The sequence below is a fragment of the Carassius gibelio genome, chromosome A18 (assembly GCF_023724105.1).
Source record: "Carassius gibelio isolate Cgi1373 ecotype wild population from Czech Republic chromosome A18, carGib1.2-hapl.c, whole genome shotgun sequence".
Classification (NCBI taxonomy): domain Eukaryota; kingdom Metazoa; phylum Chordata; class Actinopteri; order Cypriniformes; family Cyprinidae; genus Carassius; species Carassius gibelio.
The window spans coordinates 7443690-7464083 of record NC_068388.1 but is presented as its reverse complement, the minus strand read 5'-3'; the positions used below and the strand labels follow the sequence as shown (position 1 = coordinate 7464083).

At 35.9% G+C, this 20394-nt stretch overlaps 2 protein-coding genes across 5 annotated transcripts; both read left to right on the top strand.

Annotated features, from left to right (window-relative positions):
- Window positions 1–413: 413 nt before the first annotated feature.
- LOC127934702 (membrane protein MLC1-like) lies at window positions 414–9355 on the top strand. 2 transcript variants are annotated; one of them, XM_052532246.1, is made up of 12 exons: window positions 414–707; window positions 2443–2687; window positions 3848–3937; window positions 4027–4080; window positions 4431–4532; window positions 4765–4866; window positions 6822–6890; window positions 6988–7104; window positions 7199–7255; window positions 7437–7559; window positions 7804–7953; window positions 8219–9355. In XM_052532246.1, the coding sequence occupies exons 2-12, from the start codon at window positions 2448–2450 to the stop codon at window positions 8297–8299; spliced, it is 1185 nt and encodes a 394-aa protein (XP_052388206.1). In that variant the 5' UTR covers window positions 414–707; window positions 2443–2447; the 3' UTR covers window positions 8300–9355. The 2 variants fall into 2 exon arrangements, with proteins under 2 accessions (XP_052388206.1, XP_052388205.1); XM_052532245.1 differs by having other exon boundaries at window positions 417–707; window positions 7801–7953.
- Window positions 9356–10427: 1072 nt separating this feature from the next.
- LOC127934700 (pannexin-2-like) lies at window positions 10428–20002 on the top strand. Of its 3 annotated transcripts, none has more exons than XM_052532244.1 (7): window positions 10428–10693; window positions 10810–10865; window positions 12384–12890; window positions 15321–16435; window positions 16524–16662; window positions 16754–16945; window positions 18080–20002. In XM_052532244.1, the coding sequence occupies exons 3-7, from the start codon at window positions 12662–12664 to the stop codon at window positions 18322–18324; spliced, it is 1920 nt and encodes a 639-aa protein (XP_052388204.1). In that variant the 5' UTR covers window positions 10428–10693; window positions 10810–10865; window positions 12384–12661; the 3' UTR covers window positions 18325–20002. The 3 variants fall into 3 exon arrangements, with proteins under 3 accessions (XP_052388204.1, XP_052388203.1, XP_052388202.1); XM_052532243.1 differs by having other exon boundaries at window positions 10429–10693; window positions 10829–10865; window positions 18032–20002; XM_052532242.1 differs by having other exon boundaries at window positions 10429–10693; window positions 18032–20002.
- The last annotated feature ends 392 nt before the right edge of the window (window positions 20003–20394 follow it).

Here is a 20394-nt window from a genome sequence, read left to right as displayed (position 1 = left end):
AAAAACATTAACCAGCACAACTATTTATATATTGATTTATATATATATATAATGATTTCTGTAGGATCATGTTACACTGAAGACCGAAGGAAAAGCTTCTGAAAATTAAGCTTTGCCATCCTAACAATAAATTACATTTATATTTCATAATATTTCTTACTTTTGAAAACAAGCACTGATGAGCATAAGAGACTGCTTTCAAAAACTCAAAAATGTATTAATTATTCTTACTTTTGTTTGGAAAGCAATCACATGCATGAAGAAAGGAAACATTTGTGGGTGCCTGATTGTGTGTACATGGGAAAACTCTTTGTGTGTTCTTTCTGTGTGTGTTTTTGTGTGTATGGCAGCGAGAGCTGTTGATTTATGTGTGAGTTCTCTCATTGAGATGAACAGAGCAGGAAGAGGCTCTGGTCTCAGCAGCCCCTGATCTGAGCCCCATCTCTCCGCTCCATTTGCATTCACTGGCTAAAACTGGCTGGCAGGGCAACACTCTCAACTTTCTGTTCCAGGCTTTGAAGCGTTCCAAAACTTTTTTTATTGACTTGGAGTGGAGAGAGAGAGAGAGAGAGAGAGAGAGAGAGAGAGAGAGAGAGAGAGAGAGGAGAGGAACAAGAGGAAGAAGACAAAGATAAAGTACAACTAATACCTTCCACAGGAACAGGTGGTCCAAGCTGAAATAAACAGTGTCTTGAAGCTAGAGGCAGGTGAGTGGGAAGCAAATATTAAGATAAAGAGCACTGGAGAGATAAGATGAATGAATGCAAGTGAGGCTCAGAATGGAGTTGAGGAGAAGAGGCTGAAGGAGGGGTTCATGTGTTTCAAACTTATTTATGAATCATTGCCTTCATGCATTATCCCTGCACTGCATCCTCTTTATTACACTGTGTTCCTGTGGCTGTTTATGTAAGACCATGAACATGCTTTATATTCATTGTGCATGTGGGTTTTCAAGTAGGAACAGTTTGATTGCATTTTATCTTCATTGTTGACCAAAATGTTTTTTTTTTTCTCCCTGGATGCAGAGATATTGGTAATTATTAGTGAAATGTAGCACTGAGAGCCCATAGGTCTTGTTTGATTATTTTATCTGCGCAAAGCAGAAAATTGTGTTTTTAGCACACTTTTGTGTTCTTGGAGCATTTTCAAGCCCTACTTTCTTCAGATCGTAAAAATATAAAAAGCATTTTTCAAAAGCTTGTCACGGAGTGTAAAATGCAGCGGGGTTGCGGTTATGTCACTGTGAAGCCATTGTTTTCTGCTCCATATGTTTTTTCAGCTGTGCCTAATTAAGGACATTTTTATGTAAATTTATTAAATGAAGCAATATGCTGAAAGTAAATCTGTTCAGTCTGGCACTTTTTATGTTAGCAAAATATTGGGGAGAATATAAACATGTGTTTATATCATTAGTTCGTTTTTGTGAAACTTCTCTGTTGTTCGAGAAGACTGTAGGAGATGATATTAAAATGTCTGACCGATACCGTTAAGGCGATAATTACCATATATATCAACAACAACAGTAATAATAAAAACAACATATATTTAATTAAAAAAATATTCTATTGATAAATAATAATAATTAGTAGTAGTAGTAATTATTATATAAGACTAGTAGTAGTAGTAATTATTATATAAGATTATATCAGATAATTATTATATATAGAATTTATTAATATTTTGTATTAGATTTTATTTTAATATTTTCAGTTTTCATTTACATTTTTAGTAATTTTGTTATGTGCTTTTGTCATTATTATTAGGAGAAGTAGTATTTTAGTTGGTCATTGTAGTACTTCAATTTAATTTAATTTCAGTTATTTTCCAAGTTCTTCATATAATATTTAAAGGGCAACAAAACAATGTTTTAGTTTTAGTTGACAATAGGAAAAAATGTTTACTGTAAAATAAAACAAAATTTATACACAATTTTGTATAAACTAAGTAAAAATGAAATGCTGAAAACTAAAATTGATCATTTTAAATGCTAGAGATTAACTGAAACTGCACATCAGAATATACAATATAAAAATTAGATTTGCTAAAGACTGCATTTAACAATGTTATTAAATTTTTAACATTTTTAATGTAACTGTAAGATTAACATTGATGGATTTGGCAGATGCTTTTATCCCAAACAAATCTGCATTACATTCAGAGTATGCATTTTATCAGATCCTCAGTTTATGCATTCCCTGGGAATACATGAGATATATTTTTCATGGAATTCAAATGCTCTGAGAAAAGTAACAGGTATAATGTATAATGTGTTGTATTCCTTTCAATGGCTTTGGCGAACTGATGTAAGTTTGAGTGTCATTAAAAGCATCACATAGCAAACTGTGAATAGTATTAGATGTTCTGCTTCTGATAATGTTTGCATTCACTACATTTTTTGCTCACCTAGTCAATATATGTGATTTATATGGATTGGATTTCTAGGGGTCATGGATATCAGGATGCAACGAGAGGAGGCATCAGCTCAGGAAGTGTTCAGCTATGCCCAGATGTCCACCCTGGAGCGAAACAGTGGAGTAGGAACTCTGAGTAGGCATCTGGAGCGGGAGAGGATGGAGAGAGACAGCTACACAGTGGATGTCAGGGCCAGTGACCTGCAGTTGGGTCAGCCCGGGCCATTACATCCCTGCTTTAGCTACAGAGTCTGGCTTTACAGCATCGTTATAGGGGTAACAGCTTTGACTCAACAGATTTTCACTCCCGTAGTTAAGAGACTTAAAAAAAATAGTTTAGCCAAAAATTCGAATTTCCTAAAAATGTACTTACTTTCAGGCTATCCAAGATGTAGATGAGACTGTTTCTTCATCAGAACAGATTAAGAGAAATTTAGCATTGCATCATGTTCTCCAATGGATCCTCTGTAGTGAATGGGTGCCATCTGAAAGAGAGTTCAAACAACTGATAAAAACTCTCCTCCTGTCCATACGGTAATTTCTCTACTGTGCGACAGAGAGTCGCTGGTTAGGATGCAATCGTTAACCAATTTAACCAATTTAACCAATTTAGCCAGCCTTTTATACATTTTTGTGTTTCTTTAAAAATAATTAATGGTCAAATGGAGTCTTTAAACACCTGAGATGTAAAGTTATTCAACTTTCGACCTATAACCCATGTTGAATTTGCAAAACCTACAATCAGATCTGAGATTTCTCAATGGCAATCAGGTGAAAGGGACAAATTTAGCCGTCTAGCCCCATAGACTCCCATTCATTTCGCACTCATGGCGATCGCCCCCAGTGGAACTCTGGTGGTACTGCAACCAAAATTCGGTACAATAGGACTTAATAGGGAGTGGGAAGGCTCTCCGTAGACGGGCTCTGCTACTCCCTAGTTCCTGGGTAAAGTGCGGTGGAAAAGCGGCTTGTTGTAAAGTGTAAAGTCCATTGTCCATAATATTGCTTTTTTCCAGTGAAAAAGTCATCTTGTCTGAACCAGGAGAGAAATATGCACAGATCATGCACATTTGAACAGTTCTAAACAAATATGTTGGTGGATTTTGAGAGGTTATTATGGATTATGGATTGGTATTTCAGCTAGAAGTTAAAACTACTTATGATGGATTTGTTTCTCAAATGCAGCGTTAATTGATGTTTTACTTGTGGATTATTGTGATGTTTTTATCAGCAGTTTAAACTTTCATTGGCTAATGGCACCCATTCAGTGCAGAGGATCCATTTGGTGAGCAAGTGATGTGAAAAGTTTCAACATCTGTTCTGATGAAGAAACCAATCTACACCTTGGAGTCAATTTTCATTTTAGGGTCAAATAATCCTTTAACACACTGCTTTTCTCAAACGTCTGAGTGTATTAATATGGATCTGATCCCCAGAGCAGCTTGCTTATAGTGGCAGCTTTCTCCCTCTACATGGGTAATGTGTTTCCAGATGCCATGGACTACCTGCGCTGCACAGCTGGATCTGTGAGTGTTTGTCCTGAATGACTCATATGCTCATGGAAGAGGCCACTGGTCCGATTGACACTCATATATGTTTTGCTTCCGGTTTGCAGAGTATACCAGCTGCAGTGGTGAGCTTCGCTATTGCCAAGAACAGACAAGTTGCAGTAAGTGAAATGATTTTCTTTTTTTTTTTTTTTGGTAATATTGTATTATACAACCAAGTAATAAACACTTTCAGATAAAATGTTCTAAAAATTCTTTATTGGAATATGTGTTTTTTATTTTTTCCAAGACAATATTTAAACATTTTGTCAAACACTGTTCATGAGTCAAGTTTTCAGTTCATATATAAATCATAGAGTTTTCTATTTGAATTGGTGCTATATATTTAGTGTAAATAAATGTGTTTAATCACCTTAACTGAGATGCCCAATTGATTTTTTTTTTTCTATAGCAGATAAACAATTCTTTACTGTTTTACAAAAACAATGTGTAACGTACATTTTGTTTACAGGTTTCAGACTTTCAAATGGTGTACGTGTCATCCTTTGCTGTGACAACCACGTGTCTGGTGTGGTTCGGTTGTAAACTCGCCATTAGTCCCTCAGCCATCAATGTGAGAACATCACAACTCTAATGCCCCTAAAATATCTGTCTGGGACCCTAGAAATATGTCCTTCACAATTAAATGGATCGGCTCAAGTCTAGTATAATATATAGTCTAATATGACAATAGCAAAGCAGATTTTAAAGGATCTTGTAGACTTATAGCTTAAATACTAAACCATAATGTGCACGTAAAACATCTATACTATTAAACCCGTTACTGCTGTTTTGTCATCCTAAAGATTAACTTTAACCTGCTCCTGCTTATTGTGCTGGAGGTGCTCACGGCCAGTACTGTCATCCTGTCAGCACGCTCGGTGGACAACTGCTGCAGTCATGGAAAGGTTTGTGTGTGAGGGAGTATATACTGTATAGACTGCCTGCGTTACAATTATTTTGGCCTGTGTTTACACAAATTGTGTTATCAGTCAGGAAATAAATATTATATCAAATAATTATCTAACATCTTTCATAATGAATTTTGTCTGTTAGCATGGTGCAAATTGATGTTTCCAAATTGATTAGTTTATTTTTGCCTGTAATATCTTGCCTTAATTTTTTAAGAAACTGATTCTGCGTGAGACATATAGTATACTGTGATTTAAAAAAAAATCTTAATAATGCTAAATGAACTTGTCTTTTTCTTGCTTTCATTTATTTATTTTTTATTTTAGTTTTAGTTATTTCAGTACTTTAACAGTTCTGTAAGTTGCCAAGGCAACGTTTCTTATGGTTTTTTATGGTTACGTTTTTCAGATAATAAATATACTTTTATTTCAGCTTCATTTCAATTTGCAATATGATTGCAAAATCCTTTTATGGTGCCTCCCAGCCAGCAGGATTACTAACTGTATTTGTCCCTAGCTTATACAGGTGCTGGTCATATAATTAGAATATCATCAAAAAGTTGATTTATTTCACTAATTCCATTCAAAAAGTGAAACTTGCATATTTATTCATTACACACAGACCGATATATTTCAAATGTTTATTTATTTTATTTTATTTTGATGATTATAACTGACAACTAAGGAAAATACCAAATTCAGTATATCAGAAAATTAGAATATTGTGAAAAGGTTCAATATTGAAGACACCTGGTGCCACACTTTAATCAGTTAATTAACTCAAAACACCTGCAAAGCCTTTAAATTGTGTGCTTGTAAAAAGTGTACAAGCAATAGGGATAACCGCACCCTGGAAAGGATTGTGAAACAAAACCCATTGAAAAATGTGGGGGAGATTCAGAAAGAATGGACTGCAGCTGGAGTCAGTGCTTCAAGAACCACTACACACAGACGTATGTGAGACATGGGTTTCAGCTGTCGCATTCCTTGTTTCAAGCCACTCTTGAACAACAGGCAGCATCAGGAGTGTCTCGCCTCAAAAAGGACTGGACTGCTGCTGATTGGTCCAAAGTTGTGTGCCTTGATGAAAGTAAATTTTGCATTTCCTTTGGATATCAGGGTCCCAGAGTCTTGAGAAAGAGAGGAGAGGCACACAATCCACGTTGCCTGAGGTCCAGTGTAAAGTTTCCACAGTGAGTGATGGTTTGCGGTGCCATGTCATCTGCTGGTGTTGGTCCACTGTGTTTTCTGAGGTCCAAGGTCAACACAGCCGTATACCAGGAAGTTTTAGAGCACCTTATGCTTCCTGCTGCTGACCAACTTTATGGAGATGCAGATTTTCAACAGGACTTCACACCTGCACACAGTGCCAAAGCTTTCAGTACCTGGTTTAAGGACCATGGTATCCTTGTTTGTAATTGGCCAGCAAACTCGCCTGACCTTAACCCCATAGAAAATCTATGGGGTATTGGGAAGAGGAAGATGCAATATCCCAGACCCAACAATGCAGAAGAGCTGAAGTCCACTATCAGAGCAACCTGGGCTCTCATAACACCTGAGAAGTGCCACAGACTGATCGACTAAGTATTGAGTGCTGTACATGCTCATACTTTTCATTTTTATACTTTTTAGTTGGCCAAGATTTTTTTAAAATCCTTTCTTTCTATTGGTCTTAATTTATATTCAAATTTTCTGAGATACTGAATTTGGGATTTTCTTTATTTGTCAGTTATAATCATCAAAATAAAATAAATAAACATTTGAAATATATCAGTCTGTGTGTAATGAATGAATATAATATACAAGTTTTTGAATGGAATTAATTAAATAAACCAACTTTTTGATGATATTCCAATTACATGACCAGCACCTGTATGAATTACATTTAATATGCTCATGTCTCTCTGCTCTTTTTCTTTTCCTCCTTGCTATCATCCATCTCATTCCTCCAGCCAGTGTCTGATGGTCCTGCGGTGGTGACCCCGGCTTCGTTCCCCACTCGTCTTCTCAAGGCTTATGCCGTGAGTTGCCTACAAATGAGATTGTGTGTATGTGTGTGTATGCACTGTATATCAGCATGACATTCACTGTAGATTTGCTGCTCTCTCTCTGGTGCAGGTAATTGAGGTTATAGTGGGCATCTCCACTGTATTTGGCGGAATTATTGCTCTCAATTTGGGTGCTCTCCTCCCAGATCCATATCTTTCTGTCACTTTCTTCTGGATTCTAGTAGCTGTGAGTTCAGTCTGTTATATTAAATATTAGTATCATTCAAATTATAAACTATCCAGAGTGACTGATATTGTTTGTGTGTGTGATTCCTCTGCAGTGTTTCCCCAGTGCCATTGCCAGCCATGTGGTGGCAGAATATCCCAGCAAGCATCTGGTGAGTCACCATCAGGGTCTCTCCAGCAATAAAGCAGTGCAATCGAACATCCCTAGAGGAAATTCACCATTCTCACTCATTTAGCTGTCTCTCTGCCTTCTCTGTAGAATGAGCCCCGCTAAAGACTATATCTTGCCTTCTTTTTTCTCTTTCTTTCCCCCTCTCAATTTTAACGCTGTAGGTGGAAATGCTGATTGCTATAAGTAGTGTGACTTCACCACTGCTTTTCTCTGCTTCTGGATTTTTGTCCTACAGCATGATTAATTTTATTGAGATCTTTCTGCTTGAAGTGCCATTAACAAAGGTGAGTAATTTCTGTGCACGACACCAATCAAATCAAATTTGTTCCAAAATGTCTGATTTTGACCTTTTTGACCCCTAAAGGGATTGCTCATGCAAAAATGAAAACTGACTCATCCTTATGCAGTGTTTTTTTTTCATCTAGTATTTATATTTTATTTCGGCTTTATACATTTTCCCTTTTACACCCATCTTGAAGGATGTTCAAAATGTGTTACGTTTTTGAATGTATGTTGTGCGTGCAGCAGTTGAATGACATACTGCTGCTTGTGCTGATGGGGCTGCTGCTGGTGCAGGCGGTGCTGACATTAGCCACCATAGTAAAGTGTGCTTCCTACAAGAGCCAGCTCCGCACAGGAGCCACTGAATGGGACACACTACACAAAAAACACTCTGAGGTAAACACACAAGCATACACTCTGTGAATTAGATGACAAGTCAGTTTAAGAGTAAAATATGTTTTTTTATACTGTGTGTGTTACGGCTGTGCACATGTGAGCCAAGAAAAAAAAAATGGAAAACTGTACTGTACAGTGCCAGCTGTAGCATGGCAGAGCTGTTCCATCTCTGTGATTTCGTCAAAACCCACGTAAAGGGTGTTGTGATTAACAAAGGAAGACCTTAAGGTCATCTCATTTCTACTGTCTGATTCTTTTCCTACAGCAACAAACATCAAATGGCACACTAAGGGATTTTGACAGAGAGAAGGCATGGAAATCAGTGGTGGTCCAGATGGCCCAGTGACCAAAGATACAGGCACCAGAAGGAAAAAAAACAGAGAGAATAAAAGTGAAGGTACAGATATGGAGGATTATAATGTCAGTTGAAACAGGCTCATTTTGTTTTTTGGGTATGAAACTTACTGTTCTGTCATTGTTGTTAGCTGACCTGTCATATTTATGAACTGCTGTCCAAATGTTTGGGGTTAAAACTTTTTATTTTATAAGAAATTAGTGCTTTTATTCTGCAAAGATGCATTAAATTGATCAAAAGTGAAAGAAAGACAACTAAACTTTGTTCCTTTGAACTTCTTATCCATCAAAGAATCCTGAAAAAAAAATCTCAATTTTTAAGCAGCACAACTCTTTTCAACATATATAATATGTTTCTTGAGCACTAAATCAGCATATTAGAATAATTTCTGAAGGATCATGTGACACTGAAAAATGCAGCGCTGCCATCGCTGGAAATACATTACATTTGAAATATATTAAACTGAAAACCATTTTTTTGGATTCTAATAACATTTCATAATTTTTTACAGTTTTTAATAAAATGAATGCAGCTTTGGGGAGCATGAGAGTTCTTTCAAATACATTTTTTTTAAATCATACTGACCACAGATTTTTGAACGTTACAGTATCTGTCAAAGGTATTACTGAATGACTATTTAGTCAGGAAATAAAACAACAAGTCAAAATGTGTGATTGATTTTTGAAAGTCTTTTGTAAAGATCCTTACTTGTGTCACACAATCATGAATATAGCCAACCAGACCAGTTTGAAATTAGAATCATAAGTGATGAGCGAATAGCTGAGCAAATTTATATGCAAATAAATGGTGAACACATCATGCATGTACAATCTATAGCACTTGTAATGCATTATCTAAACCCATATGTCAGAAGCTGGAAGAGTAGGGGACCTAATATATGATGCTTTTAATAATTCTAACACACTTTGGACCATATTATTGTTCAATGCCATGTTGCATGCAACCATTTTTATTTTGTTAGATTTTATTTTTGTATACATATAAGTCTTGTGATGTTATTGTAGATCAATAAAATGTAAAATATTATTTATGTGAAATGTGAATTACTTCTTCCAGAAAGTGACCTAAAAGCTCAGCATGAGCAGTAAATACAGCAAAATATACAATGTATGTATATGTATAATATATATGTATACTAACACTGAATCTTCAAGATGGACACAGTTAATGGGATAGTTCATGCTAAAATGAAACTTATTTCACAATTTATTCACCCTTAAGAATGTTGGTCACCACACCATTTTGGTGAATGCCTTAAATTGAAAAAAAAAAAAAAAACTCTAAATGTCTTGTCTTATTTTATGTTGCACAGAAGATAGAAAGTCGAACATTTTTGGAATGAGTAAATAATTCTAGAATGATTTTATTTATTTTGTGAACTATCCCTTTAATTTACTAGAATAAAATACTTTTTTCAGATAATTTCTTTTCTGAAATTGCAAAAGGGATTAAACAAACACTACATAACTAATGTTCTTATCTTGCTGTAGAATATCAAAAGTATTTGCATATAGCTGTAGAATTATGGAATAAAAGGTTCCTAGAGCTGCCTTTTTATATTTATATTATTACATTAACAAATTTCTTTATGGTCTTTTTTTTTACATAAATTATTTTGCCACATCTGTATATAACATTTTTGTTATAATAATAAAACTGATGTGACAAAAATAAAGGTACTACATTGTTACCTAGAGATATTTTCCAGATTTCACACTTCAGTAACATTAACATGATACATAGAATAGAATAGAATAGAATAGAATAGAATAGAATAGAATAGAATAGAATAGAATAGAATCTTATGCCTGGGCTGGAGGATTTTTATTTACAATAACATACAGCAAAATATAAAACAAAACCGATGGAAAATACAGTACAGCAGCAGACCATATAGAAAAAAGTTTAATCTAATACATATCTTCAAAATTCCATAATGTAACTTTTAGTTAAGCAAATTTATTTGCGTTTCCACGCACGCGTAATAACGATATAGCCTACTGTAGTCTCCTGCAATTCAAACATGCGTTGACAATGAATGTCCTTGAACGTCTGTGTGAAGATGATGGTGGAAACCGGAGAAGTGTGTGAGGTTTGTCAGGGGAGGGTGAGAGGGACGGCGAGAGGCGGAACAAACCGGTGTGTGTCCGGATACACGCTGAAACGGCTCGCCCGCACTGCAGATTAACTCTTCAGACGCCGGGGATGCTCAGCGTAATAGCACAAGTCACAGCATCCGCGTCCTTTGTTTTTTTTGGGGGGATCTGTTGGTCGTTGTGAGGAGATATTTCCTGATGTTGATGATTTTATCATAGGATACAGGCTCTGTGTGTTCCTCGGTATAATCGAGTAATCTGACTGCAGGTATGTGACATCATGAAGATTAGAGTCAAAGCAACCCTCTCCTCTCCTCTCCGTCTGTTTTTTCCCCGCTCATGTCGTATATAGTAACGTATATTTGATCATATCTATGTCTTAAGCCGCTGTGTGTCATCCTAGCCAGATGATCCAGTGATGGACAGCTCCTCGACCGAGCGTAAGTGATGTGCACCGCATGACCTTATTGCTCCTAAACATTCACTGTCAGAATGTGTCATTACAGCATTGTCAGTGAAAATAGATTATATCTGAGGATGTTTTACCTTAAAAGATACTGCATGCTGTTGCATGGCATATTCCTAATAACTATCAACTTGTTTCAGAGTTTTAACAAACCTGCTGTGAAAGGAGTTTTCAGTCTTCTTTCTAGTCTCTTATGTGATCTATATTGTCCCTAACTAGGCCAAAGATGCTCTTTCTAGAGACAAATAAAAGCTTAATCTGTGCCTGGCATAAGTACATTTTTAGTGTCTTATATCAGTGTCTTATATAGTATCAATATCAGCACATATTGTATTCAAGATTCAGCACCAATTGTAATAATTCAAAACCGAAATTGAAAAACATGCAAGTCAACAGATCATAATATATTGACCGCAGTGTCTGTTATATATGTAACAGGGTGCAATATACTTTATCGGCCAAATTAATGATTCTCAACCAGTCTAGGTGCATGGTAACATGATTTTTCAACCACATTGCAATTTTTTTTTTACTTTAATACGGATAGAGTGAGTGTACTGCTCAACATCCAATAAAATAACATACAATTAAAAATTTTACCCATAGAAATTTAACCTTGCATTTAATACAAAGTTATTTTACAGGTTGAATATGTATTAAATGTAATTTCTTATATATATATATATATATATATATATATATATATATATATATATATATATATATATATATATATATATATATATATATATAATTTTTTTTTTTTTTTTTTTTTTTTTTTTTTTGGCTTTTTGCATTGATTAAATATTTTAATACAAATTAATTAAATTAAATTAAATTAATATTATTATATATTTGCCGAAATAAAGTCAATCACAAAGACACCAACATTTTTTTGCCACAGCCTTGACCATTGTTTTGTTAAAATTCTAAATAAACAATTAACATAGTCATTCAGTTGAAAAACTTATTTACTTCATCCCAAAAATAAAGTTTACTTACCAACGTGGGGTTACTGCCATTTGTATTGCTCTTTCCATTTGTTAGAAAGCTGTTCCTTATTGATTTCTTGAGCTCAAAGCGAGATATATTGATTTTCTAAATGTGCAACAGATATTTTCTTGTCTGTGTTTTATACTGTGGGCAAAGACACTCTGCAACATATCAAGCTTCCATCTGTCATTTGGAAATAATGCTGTAAATCTGTCCAATGAGTCAAAGAACAACAGTGTACCATCTTTGTAATCTAATCTGGACTGTCTTGAATGATTAAGCCTCTAGTTGGATGTCTTTTTGTCCTTGTCACTATTGCACGCTCTCGAAGGACTCTGCAGATAGACACACTCCACTGGTTACTGAATTAAAGGAACATGCACTTTCATAGTCTGAACATGCAGAAGCAAATGCAATTTACTGTACTTTTACAGTTTATCTTTACGGTTTACATTTTCTTGATAATCTGTAATCTGTTGATTCTCTTGTTCATTTACAGGTTTTTGCAGAAGTGGAATAGATATGATGAGAAATTCATCCCAGCTGTCAGTAGAAGCAACAGATCAACTCTGATTTTTCCTCTCTTCAATCTACCTCTGACGAGATCAGCCATTAATAACCCATTAACTCAGGCTGACCACAAAGCTTCCTTTGTGACACTTATTATATTGTTGCAGGGAAAAGCCAATCCAGTGGCTGACGGGTTGGGAGGAGGAGGAGCTTCAGGTCCCATCAGGAGTGTTGTGAGGTTAGTGGTGAGCGGGTTGCTGGTGCCGAATGCAGAACATCCTCGAGCAGAACTTGGACATGGCCACGGCTCTGCTTGCGGGTGAGAAGTTGAAGGAGTTGATCTTGCCGGGTTCCACACAGGATGAGAAGAGCGGTGTACTGGCGGGTCTCATGGTGCAACTCAAACTAGAGTTGCCCTTTGACCGGGTCGTCACCATAGGAACTGTCATCATCCCTATACTGCTGGTCACATTAGTTTTCACACGGAACTTTGCAGGTTAGTGGTGTTACGCAGCATTGTCTGGAGAAGTAAACACCTTACAGTTTGCAGCGAGAAAGAGTTCTGAAAGCCATTCCTTTTCAACATGAGGTGATGATTTCTGAGGATGTGAGGAACAACAGAGCTCGACTTTATGCCAGTGAGCAGCGACATGGTGATAGCAGACAAAAATCTGAGTAAATTATTCAGTCACATGACTTTCTGATGCATGTCTAGGGATTTATGTGGTACACGTGTTTCATCAGTTTATGCACTTCTTACAAATTAAAAAATGTATCTTCCTCAAAGGAGCATACATCAGGGTTATTATAGTTAACTTAAATTGAAATTAAAGCTAAACCTAAAACCGAATAAAAAATAGAATAAAAACTAATATTTTATATATATATATATATATATACAGCTATTCAGCTTTTCTCATATTAATTTTATTTAACTTGTTATTAAAATGGTACTAGAATAAACAAAACTTGAACTGAAATAAAAATGTATAAAAACTATATTGACATAAAGAAAAATTAATACAAATTACAAATAGCACAAAAAATGTCTAAAACTAAAATAAATTGAAAACAGAAAATGTAAAAATAAAAAGTAACCTCGCTTATACTAAAATGACTCAAGCCTCAATATTTGTTGTGCACACTCACATTCATATTTTTCCATTCAGTATTTTTTATGCAAAATGTATTTTCATAAAAATGTGTGGATGTAAACATGCTTAGGGCAAACACATGTATGCATATAAAGAATTGATGATATGGCTTAAAATGTTAAATCAGTGAGTGACACTGGTGAAAGAAGTGCCAGATTTAAGTTGTATTAAGTTGAGCTATTATTAACTGCTATATTTTATGGGATTTTCTGTATTCCTGCGGTCCTCTGCTATCCAACAAAGGAGTGGTTAAATTATTTTAGCTAGAGATATTGTGGGGTGAGTAAGTAGGAAAAGAGAGAGAGAAATAAAGAGAGGTTGTGGTGGTAGGAGGGGTTTACTCTGAATGCTGAGTCAGTCTTACTGCATAGCAGCACCAACTGGCTGTGACTGAACATTGAGAACCCTGCTGGGCAGAAACAAGCAGTATGGTTTAAATCTGAATAAATGTTGGAGATGCATTAATGCTTAGAAAGGTTGTAGTAGGAACTCTTTTGAGTCTGCAGTTAAATTGCCTTCCCATATCATTTGAGGGCTGCTACATTGCAATAATTGTTTCTGTAATAGGAATACTTATACAGCAGGAATGAGGTTAAGTGAAAGCCAAGCCTTCATTGTTGTGTTGGCTGAGGCTGTTTAGGATAAATTGCAAGGATATTAATTTGAATCAATCTGAAACTTAAAAGTACAAAATATGGTTACAGCCTGTTATTTTTTAAAGATTTTATTCTATCTAGACACACCAAATAATAACATGCACAAGTCTGCTTAAGTAAATAGAGCTAATGACAATATTACCTTTCTTAACATGATTGATTCTGTGCAGGAGTGCAATCCACTGAATAATCCCCAAATAAGGTCGAAGCAACTACTGTATAGGAGTTACAGCAGCTGTGAAAGAATTACCTCTATCTTTGTCCAACTGGCACAGACAAATGTAGCATTTGTTTTATCACTGATTCATCATTATTGGCCTGTGCTGCCTTATACTATGTAGAAAACCCATTCCAACGTAATGACAGCTCGTTACAAGAAACAAATCCCTGCTGGGTAAACCAATTGCCAGATTTTCCTGGATAGAGACAGTTGTAATATCCAGTGTTAATTTTTACACAGTTTTAGTTGCAGTTTTCCATCTTTTGATGAGAATCTGGTCTATTAAATCTAGTCAATATTGCATCACACAATATTCCTTAAATTGATTTTGACTGAATGGCACTGGCAACAAAAATAATAAGAAATGTAGTTGATGAAATCAAAATCTCTACCGTTAACATCAAGAATAATAATTGTAACTATAAAAGTATCTTGGTGTCAATGTTATTTTAGTATTATTTATTTACTCTAATATTTGTATTATTTTTAGCTAGCTTTTTATTTTTATATTTTCAGTTTTTATTGTAATTTTTTTTTCTTGTGTTTTAGCTATATTTTTATTTTTTATTTTTTTTATATTACGATTAATTTTCATTTCAGTTCAATTTTAGGTTTAATTTATAGCAATTTTAGTTCTTCAACTTGAATTCTGGTTGTCAGTACTTTATTGTTGATCAGCTGGAAAAAAATTGCTCTGAAAGTGATTCCAGACCCATCATTCCTTTGTGTCATTATCGTTATAGCTGTGGTATGAACTTCATTATCGTCTTATAATTAGATTTTTTAAACTTTATAGTTATATGTGTCATTCTTGGAATGGACACTTGTGGTATCTAATTGATAGCTCTTCAGAAATCCTAAATATTTTGTGAAGTGGGATTTTCCTTCACTTTTAGAGGAATCTATATATTGCTACACCCCACACAACTTCACACGCGACCAGGCCCTGTATGCCAGAGGCTACTGCTGGACAGAGCTGCGGGATGCAGTGCCTGGAGTCGACCCCCAGCTTCGGCCCTCCTTGTTTGAGCACAAGTTTCTGCCCTACGCTCTGCTGGCCTTCGCAGGCATCATGTACATACCTGCCCTGGCATGGGAGTTCCTGGCCTCCACTCGACTCACCTCTGAGCTCAACTTCTTGCTTCAAGAGATTGACAACTGCTACCACAGGGCGGCCGAAGGCAGAGCACCCAAGATTGAGAAGCAGATCCAGTCCAAGGGGCCGGGGATTACAGAACGTGAGCGGAGGGAGATCATCGAGAACGCAGAGAAGGAGAAGAGCCCCGAGCAGAACCTGTTTGAGAAGTATCTTGAGCGCCGTGGGCAGAGTAACTTTCTGGCTAAGCTGTATTTGGGGCGACATTTAGCCATCATCTGCCTCAGCTCAATACCCATAACGTACCTGAGCACCTACTATGCCCGTCAGAGGCAGAACGAGTTCACTTGCGCGCTTGGCGAGCCGCCGGACACTAGCAGCATCCCTGAACTCCGGCTGAATGTTAACTGCAAGCTCCCAGCTGTGCAGCTCCAGCGCATTATGGCCGCAGTGGACATCGCTTTGCTGTGTACTATGAACCTCATTATCCTTGTGAACTTGCTGCATTTGTTTGTAGTCCGGAAGTCAAATTTCGTCTTCGACAAGCTGCACAAAGTTGGTATCAAAACTCGCCGGCGCTGGCAGAAGTCACAATTTTGTGACATTAACATTCTGGCCATGTTCTGTAATGAGAACAGAGACCACATTAAGTCTCTCAACAGACTGGACTTTATCACCAACGAGAGTGACCTCATGTATGATAACGTGGTGCGGCAGCTGCTGGCAGCATTGGCTCAATCCAACCACGATGCCACTCCGACTGTGAGAGACTCTGGGAACCAGACTATTGACCCCAGTTTGGACCCCTCAATGCTGGGTGTGGGAGAATTGGGAGGAGAGCCCTCAGTAATCAAGAGACCCCGCAAGAAGATGAAGTGGATCCCCTCATCTAACCCTCTGCCACAACCTTTTAAGGTAGGACATACTCATTTAGTTAAGCTTACTTGCCGAATGGTCCTTCTATTATTGAAATGTCCCTCATATCTCTCCGTTTTTTATACAGGAACCCTTGAATCTAACCAGACTGGAAAACAGTATAAAGGCAGACAAACCTAAACCAGTCCGAAGGAAGAATGTACCAGATAGCATTATTGCTCCACTTCTGGACAGCAAGAGCACACAACATCCTCCTACTAACAAAGGTACTGGCGTCGTAAAACCTGGTTTTGGTTAGTATAGCAAATGTCATTTAAAATCCTTTACTGATCATGTTTTAAAAAATTATATTTTCAGCTGCAGAAACAAATAATATAGAGAAGAAACACACTCTTAACCTCTCGCTGGATGTTCATCCTTACATGCTAACCATCCAGAAAGCAAAAACAGAAACGGTCGATCCTGAGCCACCCCCGGTTGAGCACGCTCTCAGTAATGTGTATATTGAGGGTCCACATACAGTTGTCCATGTCTCCTCTTCTCATACTGGTATGCTAGGATTGTCTCTAGGAATGCACAATTGATTGGTGCCATATTGGAATTGTTAGAGTATGCTGCAGGGATGCTGTATTTTTGTAGGCCAACACAAAGGTTAGCATACATATTATTACACATTTTGTTCATTAAGGTAATCTTTACAAATTAATTTAACTTCTATGAATTTTTGAAGTGAAATGCAATCACCAGAAGTAAAAAGTTTAATACAGTATAAATTAACTACACTATAGTTGCATGACAAATCTTTAAAAAAATCTTTATTTAAATTATACAAGTTGGAAAGTTTGAATTAAAATAGTTTGCAAGAGCACAAATATAAACATAATGAGGCTGTAAAAGCAGTCTACTGGGTAGAGTTTTTCTGTTTGGTCTGATGACATCTAAATGTCTCACACTTCTAAATGTCTCAGACATCTGGATGTCTCTATAGTCTATTTAGCCACACATCTTGCATTTTTCAATATACTGTACATAAACGCCTAAAAATCATGAGGTGATATTACTGGTATATTTTATGCCATAGAATAAAACTTGAAAATATATCTTGAACTTGTGTTAACCACAGACCTTATTTCAGTCATTCAAACAAACAAACAAATTAATAATAATAATAATAATTTGACTTTGGGATGATGGAACTGGAAGTGCAAAAACGCATTTAGATTAGAATTTTAGTAATCCGTTCCTGCAGTACTTAATTGCACATTCAATAGATCGCCCAATATTCACCTATTTTTTTAATTTTCCTATTTTTACATTACCTTTTCTTCATTTTATTCACACACTTAAGCTTATTTCAAGTTCATTTTTAAAAACAGTAATAATTTAATAACACATAACATGTTTTGTTAAATCTTAAGCAAATCTCAAAATGAATTTATCCATTTTTACTCAGTACATTAAAATGTTGTGATGTATAAATTGACCTGTAGGCTTTAAAATAATTGATTTTAGATTTTATTATTATTATTTATTTAGAAAAATTTGCATTTTAATATCAGACATAAAACAATGTGTTATATACAATGGTTTATATTTGTATTACTGATAATTCTATATCACCATTTGTCCCCTTAGAGAAGAAAGAGTCTCCTCCACTGTTGACCACCCCTGCCTTCTCCACAGCCACCCTCTCCACAACATCATATATGAATGGTGGAGCGACCAACATGCAACCTCCAGACTCCCCGAATGTCAAAGATCCTCTCAATCAAGAGACAGAGCCTGAGAGCCAGCCAGGGCCTTTTAGTCGAAACCCCTCACACCCCCTGCTGAGCATCCATCACACACTGTATGAGGATGAGGAGGAGCAAAACAGAAGGGACAGACTAGCCAGACCGGGAGAGTTGATTGCTGCTGGAGAGTGTTGAAGAAAAATTTAGATACACAACGACACACACACAAATGCAAAAGCAATTAGAATATGAACTGAAGCACAAAGGAATATGCCCTTTTTTAGGGTTATGTTAATGGTTTTTCCATTATGAGTGGAGGAGCTCACATTATTTCATTTCCAGAGATGAAGATTATGGGACATTGGGGCAGCCAATGTGTAACCTATTTTGTACTCTTAAAGGTGCACTTAATTATTTTTGTTTATGTTAAACTGGAGTTTTCAATTACTGCTGGATTATTAAAAACTGTTAATTTCTTTGTGTAAGAAATAAGTGCACCTTTCAAAATCATCTCCCAGCCTTACATTCACATATTAGGACGTGTGTAGTTTGAGGGAAAATAAAATCACCCATGACCTTGGTGCTCACCATATGGGTTAACGAGTTCCCTATGACATTCCAAATGAAGGCAAGGCACGTCAGAATTTTGCACAAAGCACCATTTGTTCCTGTATCATCAATGTCTACATCGTTTCATGTTGTTTTTCACAATCAATGTCTGTTTCATATAGATGTCTTAAGGTATCCGACGCAATACATGTATTCTTAAAATATGCAACCTCATGTTTTTTTGTGGCAATAATATGCACATTTAGAATGTATATACTTAGATGTACAGAAAAATATATATAATATGAGAGATTTTAGGCATTCTTTTTTTTAAAAGACTGTCACATGATGTGTTCATCCAAACACCTCTGGTGCACTTATTAAATGAGACAATATCACTCTGGGTCTTTGGGTTAAGTGCTCAAAGACATTCAACTCCGGATCATCAGAAAAAAATATAGATCCTTATACCAGCTGTTTTGAACAAACGTTTTGACGGAAAGATTTCAGCTTCTTCAGCTGGATTTTCAAACTAAAGTGAATTCATGCTTTTGATACCTAAATCACCATGAACCAGTTTGTGTAAGTGTCATTCCACCTTTATAAATCCTTGATATTCACTTATGCATTTTGGGATAAAGTATAACAAAAGCCCTGCCAAAACATACTTTTGTGATTTTGAGTGAATACAAAAAGCACACAATTAGTATCCAAGAGCACCTCTAACCACAAGGCATGAGACTGATATTAGAGATAGCTGCAGCTCACTGTTTTTCAAGCACATATCATGCATCGAAAGTGCAATATTTTGATAATGATTTTGTGATACAGCGAACACAGATCATGAATGGCAATACCATTAGAGGGGAAGGCACTGCACCTGATTTTCCAGCCTCGAATTTTTAGATGAGAATATAATATGATGGTGTTAAGGGTGCTAATCTCAAACTTGAAAAGCTTTATGGCAACCGGTCTTTGAGCCAATATGTTAAAATGGATAGACAAAGTGTTTTAAAAGAATAAAAGTCCATGGCCATGTTTATTTTGTTCATGCGTTAGCGGAAATATAATTGTTTTGAAGTGACATTTCATTCTTTTTTATTTAATTTTTTTGTCTATTTTGTGCCACAAATTATTGACAAATGTTTATGTTTAATATGTGTATATTTATGGAACTGCAGCATTTCAACCAAGTAACCTGCTTAGAAAAAATAATTAATCTATGCCAAAAAGAAAAAAACAAATGTTAGATTATCACATTTGGTTGTATACTGCATGTTCAATGGTTAATTAAACACATGATACACAAATTACATGGGTCAAACATGAGTTTGAGTCTTTATTTGATCTTTATCAGCCCTTTATCATTTTTTAGCCTGTCTCTAATATTTGTTTGATGAGATATTTCTGTTATACGTGATCCTCAGAAAGAAGTGTATAAGGGTCCCAATGTTGTAAAATGATGTAAACCATTTTTAATATAATGCATAAAATGCTTACTACTACCTCACAAAACACTGAAACCAGTATAATGAGAAATCCCACCTGTCTCTGTAACAATCCCACATAAGCTCTGTTAAAGGCATTCAGCATTTTTAGCTAATATGAAACGTTTGGGCTTACTGACATCGCATTGGTTATGATGGTCACCAGGGTAATGAATTGTAGTTACCATAATAAACATACTGTTTTAAAACTTTGTCTTCAGTTGTAATA